Consider the following 14,670-nt stretch of genomic DNA (forward strand, 5'->3'; position numbering starts at 1 on the left):
ATGATATTTTTAATCCTTTTGAAAACTGAGAAGTATGTCTTGTAATAGGAATTAAGTTTTGGAGCAAGCAAATCTGTTTGCTTAGATGTCATATTCATTGTTGCTGTGATGCCTTTTGGTGTTCTGGAGAGGTTTCATTTACCAATTGCTGAGGTGAGACTTCTGTATTTGTCTGTAATACCTGCTGGTTTCAAAAGCCTGAGAATAAGATTGTTACTGTTTCTTCATCTTTTTCATAATGAAGTTTGGAGTAACACAGAAGGAATCAGAACACTCTGACTTCTCTGAGGAAGACTGTTGTGGTGATTATAGAACTGATGCATTGAGACTACTCTGAAATAGAGCAGAGTTTGTAGCATGTTTTCAGGGACTGATAAGGACTGTTTACTTTTTCCATCTTCTGATGATGATTCTATGTGAATTATGCCTACTTCTAACAAATTAGAATAATTAAGTCAGAAGGGATCTCTGTAGGTCATCTGATCCAACCTCCTGAAGAAAGCAGGTCTGGCTTCAAGGTTAGATCAGGTTGTTCAGACCCTTGTCCATTAAAGCTTTGAAAATGGCAAGGATGGGCATTCCATAACCCATCTGGGCATCTGTTCTAGGGCTTAGCTGCTGTCACTGTGAAGGAAATTTTCCTTATATCCACCTGGAATTTCCCATCTTGAACTTGTGACCACTGTCTCTTGTCCTATTGCTGTAAGCCTTTGAGAAGAGTCTGAGTCCATTTCTGTACTGATCCATTGTATAATGGAAGATGGTAATTAGGTTTATGTATAGCCTTCTCCAGATTGATAGAAAACAGTTCCCTTGGCTTCCCCTTGCGTGTGAAGTGCCAAATGAACTTGGTACTGTCAGGCTCACTTCAGTTTCTTTATAGCATCATTCTTATAGGGAGTCCAAAAGAGAACCCAAGGGGGAGAATTTGTTTTATTTTTTACAAATTTTTATGGTAACTGTTCTGTTCGATTCAGCAAAACCCGTGTAGCAGCAGAGGAAGCAGAGTTCTTTGTAATACTTAGGCAGAAGCCTGCCTGAAGTCTTGTTAACAGCGAGACAGAAACAAATGAAAAGTTCTGTGTCCATAAACTTTAAATAGAACAAATGATCTTCACTGGAAATTAAAACAAAATGTAGCCAGAAAAACCGACCACAATAAAAAAACCTCAGTCTGCTTTCAACCCCTGTCTACTGTCACTGGGCTATTTTACCCCTATTTATATTGTCTCAGATATTCAAGGACCAAGTACTGAATGATATTTTAAACTGCAGTAACTACCCATAAATTGTCTAGCTTTCACTTGAGGAATTTCTCACTTGAGGAATGTTAAGCAGTTGTAAATGTAACGGATCTATCAATGTAAGTGGAATTGCTTGCATGAGTTAAGCTTCTGTATCCCACCCTTTTTATTTAGGGATTGGACATCTTTTGGGCATGAGGCAGGTCAGTTGGGCGACTGAAAATACCAGTACAGAACTCTGTGACAGCCTTTTTTTTTAAACAAGGATCTAAAATTAATTTTTTCATGAAAAATGTATTTCTCACTGTGCATGTGTTTAAATTGCCACTAATTATAGGTTAGAAAGTGCAAGTTAACTGATAAGTGAGTAAGAAAATTTCAGAAAAAAAACCCATATGGCCTTGCTTTTCCTATGTTTAAATCTGAGTCCATGCTAGAAAGTTATCCTATTTCTGAGAACTGACACCAAATTGTACTGGCAGCTTTTGCTTAGCAAGATTATAAAGGAAGAGGCAGGACCTTTCTAAGTAACCAAAAAGCCAATAATCCACTGAAACCCTGAGCCTAGTTTTGTTTTCCCCAAACTATATTAGTCAGTCTAATAAAAAATGCTACCTTCTCCAAATACCTGTTTTTTCTTATACTTTTAGACCATCATAGTTGCAGCTACAGTGTTACAGCATCTTTTATTCCTCCTCGGTGTTACTGGCTAAATCCTTACATGTAATGACCACTTCTTATTAACAATTTTTTTATCTTGCTTCTGAGAATTTTTTTGACTGTCTTACCACTGATAAGGGGAGACTTCTAAAATATTGAAACCTTACTGTTTTAATCAATGATTGATTTATATTTTTTATCTGTTTCTTAAAGTCCAAAGGGCAGAAGAGAAAGCATATTGTAATTCATTTTTCATAAAGCTCAAACTTATTTTCTTGAGTGAGCATCATTAAGTAAGCTTCTGTTGAACAGTACTTGGGTTGTGAACTAGTGTTAAGGTCGTGCTAAAAGTGGAATAAGTAAGGAACATTTAATTCAGCTTGCTGCTTTTTTTATTATGTCTGTTCTCCAAAATAAGAATTAAAATTAAGAAAATTCTGAGTTAATTGGAAAAATATTTTGTAGAATGTATGATGGGACTTCATAAAGTATTAGAAATACTTTTGAAACATGCAGATGTGTTTAATGCTGCAGTGTGTTTAAGCATTTACACCAGCAAAAAATCTGCATCAAAGTGTTACACGATTTGGATCCCACTAAAAGTCAGTGAGACTATTGGACAGGTGTTTGTTGACTTGAATAAGGTTTGGGTCATGATCTTACTTAATACTTTGCAGGTGGAAAACTCTTTCTTGGTGTGTTTTCTAAACCTCTACTGGTTACTTCAATATTCTGGTTAGAAAAATACTGAAAGGATTGTCATTATGGGAGACTTTCTTGGTAGTCTGTGTCATAGCCTGGAGGTAAAACTTCAAAATTTTTGGTTTGTCCCATCACATCATCCTAAATTATGTTGCTGTCATATTATATGGTTAGGTTTATATAGCAGTTTAATCAAATTAATTTCCTTAGCTGAGTACAAGCTACGTCTCACTTGGAAAAGGTGTGCTTTCAATTGTATACAATACAGAGGACATATTCAATATTTCCTTTGTGTTTAAACATTTTGCTGATTAGCTTTTTACTGTCAAGCAAAAGCTGTTGTGTTTCTAAAAGCCAACAGGAATTTATTGGTGCATAGCCAGAAAAGAAGCATTCAGTACTTTGAGCAAAATGTAAGAATAGATCTAACCTTTTTCTGTGTTAAAATCATCTTGAAGTAGAATAGAAATTATACTGCAGAATAAAAATATAAAGAAGATTTAAGATGGCAATAAAGTAATACTTATTCACAAATTAATTGTTTGCCTGCAATTTATGATGTTATTTAATTAAAATTGATATTAGCTGTTATTACTGTTTTCTTGTTGGTTTAAGAATATTTCCTCCTTTTGTTGTTGTTATGTGGGTTTTTTTGTTTGGGGATTATTTTTTTTTCTCTTGCTCTGACTTCCACTAAGGCAAACCTATGTTGTATAATTTTAGATTGTTTAATGATACCAACTTTGCAAAGCAGAGTTGCTTATTACATAAATACTTGTTGATGATTCAGAATACTTAGCAGGTAATCATGATGTTTCCTCACCAATATTTTGTTTTAAATTGACTTTTCTTACAGTGATTAAAAACGAGTCTGAAATTTAGCATCCAATACACCTTTAGATACAATATGCGTATGTAAATAAAGTGTCACAGAGACATTCATGTTTCAATTTCAGGTTACTGTATGCAGAAAATATTGCAATTTTTCTATTGCATATAGCTTTGTGGTATGTGAGTCTTTGTATGGTTTGACCAGATGTATTTTCACTGAAACACAAAAATAGATACACAATTTGGAAATACATATTTACCAAATACTGACACAGTTATTAATTATGCTACAAAATATGGAAAAGCCTAATATTCTGGCATCGTAAGTTATATCTGAAATACTGAGATTCAATTTGTTTAGTTGTTCTCATGCTTTTGCTTTAACTTTTGGTCAGCCCTGAATAGTGAAGGCATTTGGACTAGGTGATCGTTGCAGGTTTCTTTCAACTGAAATATTTTATTCTACTATAATTTGTATGGTATGACCATTTCAGGCCTTTCTTGGCAGTCGTGGAACCTAGGTCTGTTACACATTAATAACAAGATATGAAGAAAGCTCAGTGTATTATGAGATTAAAATATTGTTTGTAGAACTGTTATATGTCTATGTTTTCCCAGAAATGTCATCTTTTTTCTGGAAATCTTGTCTTCACAGAATTTGAAGTCTTGACACTTCTTTACATGTAGAAATTCAGGCCAAGGACACTTGTCGATATTCAATGGATTTTTTTGTTCACAAGTATGAAGTTCAATACGTGGGACTTACTGCTCATGCGTATGACAACTTAGGTTTTTCCTTTACAAATTTAAATTGATCCATATTTTCTAGATAGGAACATAGCATACCAGGTTGTTAAGCAGTAGGAACAAAGCTGAAACAACAAATTACTTTTTACAAATTTATGTTTTTAATATCCATTTTTCCTGTATTTGTTTGGGTTAATGTTAAATATTTTTGTAGGTAAAAGTGATATGCATTTTGCTATGTAAAGATTGTTTTACGTGGTTTGTGATGAATAGCACTTTCTTTTTATAAATGCTAAGTCTATCAGAAAGTGTTAGAAACATACCTCTATGTGCTTTAACCTGTAAGGAAAATGAACTCTGCGTTTCCTATGTGAAACGAATGGACAAATTTGGACAAGTTTTAGTTGCGTATTTTAAAAACTTATTTTCCTCTGTAGTAGGCCTTGTAGTTCTGAGCTTGGTATTATTAAAAAAATGAAAGTTCTCTAGGAACTCTGACAATGATAACAGGAGTAACTTCACTAAAATACACCAGAGACAGATTTTTCCAGCAACATTTTAGCTAATCTGTCTGGAAGTCGTCCATAAACTTCTGAACAGGGAGCTAATACAATATTGCGTAAGATCATGAAAGATCTTTTCAGCAAGGCCTCTCCTTGCATTACGTGTCTTTGATGTGTCTTGTTTGAGGTAGCAAAGAGATAATTTAGTCAACAAAGTGTCTCCTTAACCATACCAAAACTCATCTTCCTGGGAGAAAAAAAAAATGTAAAGTTCTGGATATTTTGATAACAGCAAGAGGATGCGACTGAAAATATCCTTTTAGCGTATGATTTTTATGTATGCATATTTTAAAGTTTTCACAAGACTACTGTCAACACCCATGTCAACCTGTGTACTTTCAAATACTAAGCCTAAGAAAGGTTTGGGATTTTTGTGTAGATAATTTAAAAAGCAAAGATGCAGGCTTTGCCTGGGTGAACCAACATCTTGCCAAATGTATTTTGCAGAATAGGCAGAAAAAAAGCTGCTGATTCTCTACCTCCTTTCCCGGTAGAGAACCAGTTCCACTACTTTAAGGGACAGCTTTAATTAGCAGGTGAGAATCTTCAAGAATCCTTTTGGTGGACACTATTTGGAAAATACACTCTCTTGTCATCTCATAATTGGTGTTGCCAACTTCTTTAGGTACCTGTTGAAATTACATGTCATGATGAAAGCGAGAATGTATATATTTTCTGCTCTCTGTACTAACACTTATCATCTGAGACACTTTCACTTTTTCAAGAGTAATTCTGCAATGTAGTTGTTTGCTGCTTTTAAATAACATTGTATGGGTGGCTAAAGGGTTATGAGGCTTTCTATGTTTTTATTTTCCTAAAGGAGATGTGCATCCTAGGTTGAAAACAGATAGTACATGCCTAAACTTCCTGATTATTTAGTAAATAGATATTGGTTTAATTGATTTATCAAGTATTGGTCCGTGTACATAGAATCATTGAATGGTTTGGGTTGGAAGGGACCTTAAAGATAATCTAGTTCCAACCCCCCTGCCACGGGCAGGGACACCTCCCACTAGACCAGGTTGCCCAAAGCCCCATCCAGCCTGGCCTTGAACACCTCCACGGATGGGGCATCCACGACCTCCCTGGGCAACCTGTTCCGGTGTCTCACCACCCTCACAGTAAAGAATTTCTTTTTAGTATCTAATCTAAATCTCCCCTCTTCCTGTTTAAAACCATTACACTTTGTTCTGTACAGCTATTGTTACCATTTTAGTGTAAAACTCCTTGGGACAATCAACTAAAATGAGATTCATGAAGTTTGGTACTTATTTTTTATTTGAAGTTCTTAGAAGTGGGAAAAGGGCAAAGTATATCTTTTACAAGTATTTGCTATGATAATAGTTTCTCCACAAGCCTCATTGCTGAAACATCCTGTATTCTCATTGATTCCAAGAGAAGTTCCTTAAAAGAAATGTAAATTAGTAACACCAGGTATGGATTTTAAATGACTTCATCCATGTAGACTTTCTCACATAGCTTCAAAATTGACATTAACTAATATTCAGAATATTATACCCAGATTGATGGTTACACCTCTTCAGTTTTGAAATATTTTCTTTCATAAACATGTATATGTGCATGTAAGCTATAGTTCTGTTTCTTTCATAAGTTTAATTCTTTGTGAACAAGCTGATCCAGTAGAGACTTTTCCTTTTTGGTTTGTCTTCCCATCTACACTTTTCAGGAGCGGAGGTCATAGTCTTCAGCTTGCTTCTAAGCCAAAGGAGCTCCATCATAAAGGTGGATTTCTTCTTAGACTTAAAAGGGGAATTTATTCTACATCCTGTCTTTATGGGGTTATGCTTGGCTCTGAGAAGGCTTTGCCAGGAGTTTCACTGATATGATTGGTCTTCTTGCTTTGTAGCCTTCCTTAGCACCTCAAGCAGGCTTTTCTTAAATTGGCTTGGTTATTAGTTTTAATATTGTCTGAATAAAAGAAATTAGTGCTGTAACTATGGACAGGATGCAATTGTATGTATAATTATATACACACGTATGAAAAATAAGAATGATTTTCATCTTGGAACCCAGCTGTGGAATCATAACCAGCAGTTTCATACTGCATCTGTGGAATGCAATATTAATATTACCTATAATTACACTGGACTGTGAGAATACATTATTTTCTGAACTTTCAGTGTTTTCTGGAAAACAGTTCAGAACTGTGCTGGTGCACTGCAATAAATAAAAGAAATATATGAATCAAACCACAAGGAAAATTCACGGACTTTTGTAGTTGCATTGACGATGTGTGGTATGTGATATTTTATCCTGTGTTTTCATGTGTGGTGATCCTAATCAACACCTTTTTGTGAAGAACAGGGAACTCAATAGTTTGCAGCCACACCTTTACTGCTTTTTTTTTAACATACATTGCAAAACACACCTTTCTGCAGGAGCCATGTCACAGTAATTGAAAAGATACACCTTTAACAACTTTTAAAAAGAGGAGGAATAAGAAAACTTAACAACCTAAAATGCTACATTTAGAAGAGCCAAAGAGCAAAGATGTAAAACCAGAAGAGCAACCATATGGGTCAGACCAAAGTTCTGTGCAGCCCAGTGTGGGACTAACAGTCAAAGATCAGGAAAAAAAAAAGCCAACAGCACAGGGTATAGAGCTACTTTCCTCAAGTACTCTGTTAGCCTGTAGTCGTTTGTAGTGCAAAGACTTTCTGATTTCTCTGTGTTTAGTAGGCTTCAGAGAATTTTCATTTTTTTTTTTTCATTAATTACACCAGTCTCTACTGAAGCCTGGGTGAACTTTTAGTATCCAAAACGTCCTATTGCAAGGAGTTTCACAGATTAAGTACATTTTGCATGAAGAATCATTTCCCCTTGCTTTTTTTGTCCCTGTCATCTCTGAGCTTCTTTTGATACCTCCTACCTTGTGACAACTCGTTACTGTCTTCAGCAGTCAGATACTGTGATGATGGGTATTAGAAATTCCTAAGCTAGATGAATGAAGTGTTTTATAATAATAGTTATTTTGATTTTTAACATCTGGAATCTAAAATCTCTATATATGCTGTCTTTGGGCGTTTTGGTCTTTGGGAGCAGATGTTCCTGTAGTTCCTTTCAACATGTTTCTTTTTTTGTCTCTGACATCCTACTGTAATGGATTAATATAAGCAATTTGGCAACTACTCAGGCCTTTAAATAAACTTTAATAAGTTGGAGAACCATTGCATCTCTCATGGCGCCAGACCAGCAACTATCTATACGTGGTTCTTTCGTCTTATGCAAGGGTTGTTTCCCCCCTTTTATTTTTTAAATCTTAGATTATTTATCACTTTTTCAATAAACAAAATGCAGAAGAATAATTTTAGCCTTTCTTTTTCTTTAGCAAGATTGGTAGGTCCTTAAGCATAATAAATCAAAGCCAAAGTAGATTTTGCTTCTGATAAGTTTTATTAAAAAAATATATATATTTCTTGATTACTTTATTTGTTTTCAAATACTCCCTTCATGTACTTTGTCAGGAGATGCTGGAATCATGATAGAACAATTTTGAGATGGATGAATCTGGGAAGTATTTTGTAATTGACAACTGCTGAAAGGAAAGAAAACAGCTTGACAGTCTAATTTCTTTATGATATATCCTGTCAAATATAGACTCATGAATTCTGTTTTGATTTACCATCTGAATATTACGGTCAGTAAGAGATTTCATTGCTATTTAATTTGTGATTCTAATAATTTTTGATAATTTTATTCAGTTTTTGTTTGCTTCACAGACAAGTGAAAAATGCAAAATAATTATATCCTCCTCCATTTTAACCTCATTTTTTATTGCTGATCAGTGAAGATTGTTCATAAAATCTTAGACCACTTAAAATATTTTTCAAGTTCAGTGCAGTTCACAATAATTAACAAAAAGTGAACTTAGAAATGTAGTAATAGATTTTTAGTATTTTTGTCTTTTGAGACAGAGCTGTACAAGGGAAATACATGATAGTCATCTGTAAGTATCAATGGAAATTTTAAACTTTGGATACCTGAAATTGTACTTTTAATATCAGGGAGAAAATGAACTGTTGTGTTTATATTTCAGACATCAGCCCATCAAAGGGGTCTCAATTGAGAAAAATAAGATTCTGTCTTCATAAATAGTGCAAGAAACTTTGCCAAATATTAATAAGAAATAAAATGCTATATTTGCATGTAAAAATAATTCCTTCAAATTCTACTGACTTGCCAGTAGTGGAATCTCAGTCACCAAAATTTCGAGGACTGCTTTTTGTGCATTGCCTAAAGGCCTTTCCTTTAGAACAAAATCAGGACCAAAAAAAAATTCAATATACGTTAAGGCACAACTTGAAAATTCCATTTAGTCATTCACGGCTGCTGAGCTCGATGTCAGCTGCAGCCAAGTCCCCAGTTTCCTACATGGAGTGTAGCTGTACCACTGTCATTAAGCTTATCTACAGTTTGGTGGAAATCACATGGAAGTTAGCAGTGAAGTGTGGTGAATTAGAGAACAGATATTTGAACTAGATTTTTGTTAGGCACTTCTGTAAGTGGAAGTAAGAGGTGTGGAAAAAAGACGTTTGAATCTGAGGGTCACTTCAAGCAATACCTCTGCATAGCTACTATTGCTGTTCTACCAAAGCTTCTCGTACAGATACACTTTTAACAGACAAACATGCTTTTACCAATGTAGTTTTGTGTGTTTTGATAGTAAATGAAGATTTTATTACACTGATCTAAGCACAGGTTCTCCTGCATACCCTTATCCAAGCTAGGTGTAGTTTGATAGTTTAGAATAGTAGTATTCTCTATGTTTCAAACCATGATATAGTCATCTCTCGTTGCAACTAATGAAGTCCCATGTGAAATATTTCTAGATTCTTTAGTTGTAATGTATTAATGTTCACAATTCATGGTATCTATAGTCTTTTAAAAGACTAAGTATCATCCTTGCAAAAAATCATCAGCCAAAGAAAGAAGTGTTAAAAGGTAATGTAAATATAATCAACTAATGATGATATTGAATAATGCGGTAAGTCAAGGCATCAAAAAGTCCTTCAGTTCTAGATAGTTTAAATTTCATTGAATCTAGAATACATATCTTGAAGTGCGTTCTTAAATTACATAGCAGCTGCCTTCAGTAATATTTTTTGAATTACTGTTAATTTTATTTTTGTTCTATAAAAATTTGATCATGGAAAACGTGTTATGCCTTGTATTTTAATTATCTATTTCCCCATTTTTTTATTCTATAGTGTTTTGGCAGGATATAATGGCACTATCTTTGCATATGGTCAGACAGGCAGTGGCAAAACTTTTACCATCACAGGAGGAGCAGAACGTTACAGTGATAGAGGCATTATTCCCAGGACTCTATCTTATATTTTTGATCAACTTCAGAAGGTATGAGACATTGTTTTCTGTTTGAGTGTCTGGTTTACAAATACATAATTATATTGAAAAGGCTGTCTTAATAATACCGTTAGAGAAAGCCCTAGTATTAATGCTGGAGAAAATGTTGAACTTGACATGACAACTTAAGCAAGAATACATTGCTAATAATTTTGCTTACCTGGTTTGTTGCAGTAGGCTGAAAATAATGGATATCGTTGGTGAGGGGTTTTTTAGTTCTAAAAACCATGTGTTTTTTTACTTGGTGCAACGTACATTCAGATCATGTAATTGGTATTTCTGGTCTTAACACTTATATTAGCTCTACTCTGGTTTTGTATTATAGGCACATCTTGTACAAAAATTTATCTGATTCCCATGTAAATGAACAGTGTTGTATAAAAAAGATGGAGCATTATTTTCACTCTTCATAAATTACCTAATTTCCTTGTCCTTGACTGATGCTCAGGGAAAAATAAACAACCAATCTGTAAAATTAATAATAAGAATTTTTAAATATTTAGCTTATGCCTTTTTTTACCTAATGTTTCTTATTAAATAGAATATACTAAAGAATGACAATACTAAATACATCTAATTATGATGAAAAGCAATTTTTGAAGTCAGTAATGCAAATGCTTTAAGTATTTGCAAGAAAATAGATATTCGTGTTCATTTTCCTTCTCTGTTTTCCTTTTAACTCCACTTATGCACTTGTATGGACTGTTTTTATCTGTATATGGTATCAGTAGTAAAAATCTGATTCACTTAATACAGTTGGATAGAGGCATGGTTTCATTTCTTTTTATCTATAACTGTACTTCAGAAAGTGCTGATGTAGTGGAGAAGAGTCATCTGCCTCCTAACCCTAAATAGGATGGAACAGGAGAAAGTGAATTCAGGGACAAAAAATACAAGACTTTTGAAGCTCTTACTTGCACTAAGACACTGCAATTTGAAACCAAGGAAACAAAACTTTTTACCCAAAATGAGAGGCAAATCAAGCCCTTTGTTTTTAATAACATCTCCTTTTAATTTATTTTTCAGAAATTCTCCTATTTCCACAGCTTCCTGTTTGAACAGTTCCTTACTACATTTTTTCCATCCGTCTGCTGTGTTCTTTTTAAATGATGTCCCTTGAAATAGTGAACTGTCCTTATCATTAAAAAAACATGGGAAACATCTATACAATGAAAAGGAAAAGTTCATATCTCACAGTACTTTGCAAAACAACTGTAGTAGATTGTATTATTAAATCGCTACTGTGAGCATGATGTGAGTGCTTTCATACTGGCTTCATCAGCTGAAAAGAACTGACTAATTTTCTTTTATTTTTGAAATCGTAGCCCATTATTTTGAGGTTTATGTTGTTGGCTTTAGGGCAGGAGAAAATTCTGTCTGCGAAAACCAGTTGTGTTAAGTTACATTTTGGCAATGTATTATACAGAAAAATTGAGGATTACAGAGAACAGCCAACATCATATACAGTGCTTAAATCGTATGATAAAGAAAGTGGAAAGCAGTATGTCACTGATGTTTTAAATGATATAAACCCTTGATTATTTTTGTTGTTGTTGTTGTTCCTCAGTTTTTGAAGCATAATCTTTCTATGAAGGTTTACCTCTTTATAATAACATTCTTTTTTTTGTCATAGGTGTGAAAAATGGTGTCTTGCATGGTTCTGTAAGCAGGCTGTATTGTTCTTTGTGTATACAAACTTTTCTAGGTATAAGGAACCAACAAGAAAACCCAGACTAAACTTAGGCACATAGTAGGGCTTTTGAGGGATTTTTGGTTTGGGTCTCTTTTGTGTATGTCTGTGTTTTGGTTTGGTTTGGTTTTTCCTTTTTCTTCTTGAGCCTTTATGTATATGGAAACAGAAAACAGAAAAGTATCACAAACTGAAATTGTAAACCATACCCAGGAAAATAAAAAGAGACAGAGTGAGGAAGCAAGGTAAAAGCTGTAGTGATAAATTTGTCCTCTAGTCTAGCTCTGACTCCTCTTTATAGCTCTTCCTTTTTTTCTATTTTTTATTTTTCTTATCCAGGACAGCAGTAAAGTGTATACAACTCATGTTTCCTACTTAGAAATCTACAATGAATGTGGTTACGATCTCCTGGACCCAAGACATGAGGCCTCCAGATTGGAAGATTTGCCGTGAGTAGCAAAATACAGAGATTCATCAAAAACAACAAGAGAAATCATTTTCAGATGCCCTGTTGCATTGTTTGGGGATTTTTTCAAACTGTGCTACTGATCTCAGTGTCAATTAACTCATGACCGTTGCATGATTAGATTTGCAACCTCAACTCCTGAAGTCAAGGTTTTGTGTGTAGCCATCCTTTGTATATTCTATAGACTTAAATTTTCTTCTTAATACTGCTTAATCATTTCGTTAGAGTCTGCCAGATCAGAAGGGAAGAGGCTTCCACAAAAAAATCACTACTTTTCTGGAAATAGATATATGAACTACATTCACACATTTGTCAGGAATTTGTCTATCTGTATATATACATATATAGATTAATATAGAGAATTACATAATTAGTTATGTCTGTGTATGTAGATACATGTATACATATGCATATTCATTTATATATGTATACGCATGCATATTTATTTATACATGTATATATAAATATGTATCAAGTTTCTAATAAGTGCAGGTATTTATATGTCAACTAAATTTGGTTTTGAAATCCTGTTGCACTTGCATTTTCACAGAAAAAAAAAAAACAGTTTTCCTAATGGTTAATTGTAAGGATATTGCCCATAGAAGATACCATTGAATATACCGTTATGCTTCTTAGACAATATGCCTTTAACAATTGTAACTTGTTTTGCTTAGGCAAAGTTGACAGTGTTCTAATTTTGTGACACTGTAGCTGAAACGTGGCATATGCAGATGCAGAGGCATTTGAAGAATCTTATTTATTAGAATGCAAAAATTTAATTTAATACTGACAATCTAATTCTGATGTACCTGGAGAGAGTTCCATGTTTATACAAGGAAATTACAGTTGTTTTCAAACATGTAAAAAGTATAAAACTATTGCTATAAAATATAGCTGGTAAAAGACTTCGAATTCTTGTGGCCATCTCTTGTTTTTGTAAAAAGATTTGCAGGGTTGTTCAACTGGGCAAAATTTTTTGAAGCTTTTCATTTTCTCTGAGGTTGTGCAAGAGTCTTTCTCCTCTAACAAGTTCTCTGTTGTACAGTATATTTGCATTTTATATAACTCCATGGTACTGAATCAAAACAATTTCGCTTCAGTTGTAACCTACCAGTACAAACTCTCCCTAATTACTGTGTATTAGTTATTGAATATTTATTCAATATTGAACTTAATATTGAATATTTGTTGCATTATTTATTTGAATTAAGAATTTTCTTGGCATTGAACAATAACACAAAAATAAGGACTGAAGTTATAAAACCATTAGTCATAGACTAAGTCAGGACAGCCAATAAGTTACTGCTTTACCTGTCCAAACTATGATAGATGACACTTGCATGTGAAAGCAAACTAAAATTAATGCTATTTTAGCTTAAAAAGTCAGTCTTTAAACTGCAGTAGTTGAGGAGCTACTTCACAGGGAGCTCAGATAACCATTAATCAGAATTGATGTGGCCACGGGAAAACATAATCTTAACTGCCAGCCAGCATAACTGATTCCCTGTTTTTGTGTGAAAGTTCTTTAAAGTCCTCTTTGACAGGGAAATGCAAGAAAAAGAAAAAAAAAAAGGGGGGGGGGGGGGGGGTATGCACAGAAAGATTAAGTTTATTTGAATTATAAATTAACCAAAGAGCCAATTAACTTCAGACTTCAGCAATGATATCTATATCAATATTTATTAGTAACATGCAGAACTGTTATGTTGTCTGGGGTAAAATACTTTAATTTTTTAAAAAATCTATGGCTAGATATTGGTTAACTATCTCAGATGAGTTTATACTCTAAACCAACTGGTATAACTGTGCTGCTTAATGAACAAGAAAAAAAGGCTAAAGGAATAATTTTCAACATACAGGAAATATATTTTATTCAGTCTGACTTTTTTGGTGCAAATAAACTTCTTGCCTGTCTGTCTGTGTTAATGTCAGCCCTTCCCCTTTTCAATGGCAGTACCAGCTGTGTGATCTAGAAAGTGGCCCCCATCCATAGATCTTCAAGAATCATATTTTTGGTGTTCTCAGAATTGCCATTGTTTAAAAGTTTCTAAGGGTGATAATATTATTAGCTCACTCTTTTCATATAAAATATATTCTTTCAAAATAAAGAGTGTTCATGGTGTTACTACTGAATACTAGAGATTAGGAGAATATTAAGATTTGTAAACTTAAACTTTTCTGCTTGATAATTCTGTTCTGAATCATTTCTTCAAAGATTGTTTTGTTCATTACCGTTCAGACAAATTACACTTTAAATGTGTAAAATAACATCAGCATACATTACATATTGTTTATTCACATCCATATTTGAATTTTTTTTCCTGACAACCCGCAGGAGGACGTCAGTGAAACTTTTCTACAATGGCTTTTCTAAAGGCATTG

The 14,670-nt window shown here is 33.8% G+C and overlaps 1 protein-coding gene across 3 annotated transcripts in view; it reads left to right on the top strand.

The window, feature by feature from the left end:
* Positions 1–14,670, top strand: part of KIF6 (kinesin family member 6) — a 158,942-nt gene that overhangs the window by 11,156 nt on the left and 133,116 nt on the right. For all 3 annotated transcript variants that reach the window (XR_001412954.1, XM_014950568.1, XM_014950569.1), the window contains exons 4-5: positions 9,976–10,123; positions 12,162–12,271. Coding sequence is in view for 2 of the 3 variants with exons in the window: in XM_014950568.1 (XP_014806054.1) it covers positions 9,976–10,123; positions 12,162–12,271 (258 nt within the window). In the remaining variant the exon portion in view is untranslated. The remainder of the gene's footprint in view (positions 1–9,975; positions 10,124–12,161; positions 12,272–14,670) is intronic.

Source organism: Calidris pugnax, unplaced genomic scaffold (assembly GCF_001431845.1).
Source record: "Calidris pugnax isolate Ruff unplaced genomic scaffold, ASM143184v1 scaffold24, whole genome shotgun sequence".
NCBI lineage: Eukaryota > Metazoa > Chordata > Aves > Charadriiformes > Scolopacidae > Calidris > Calidris pugnax.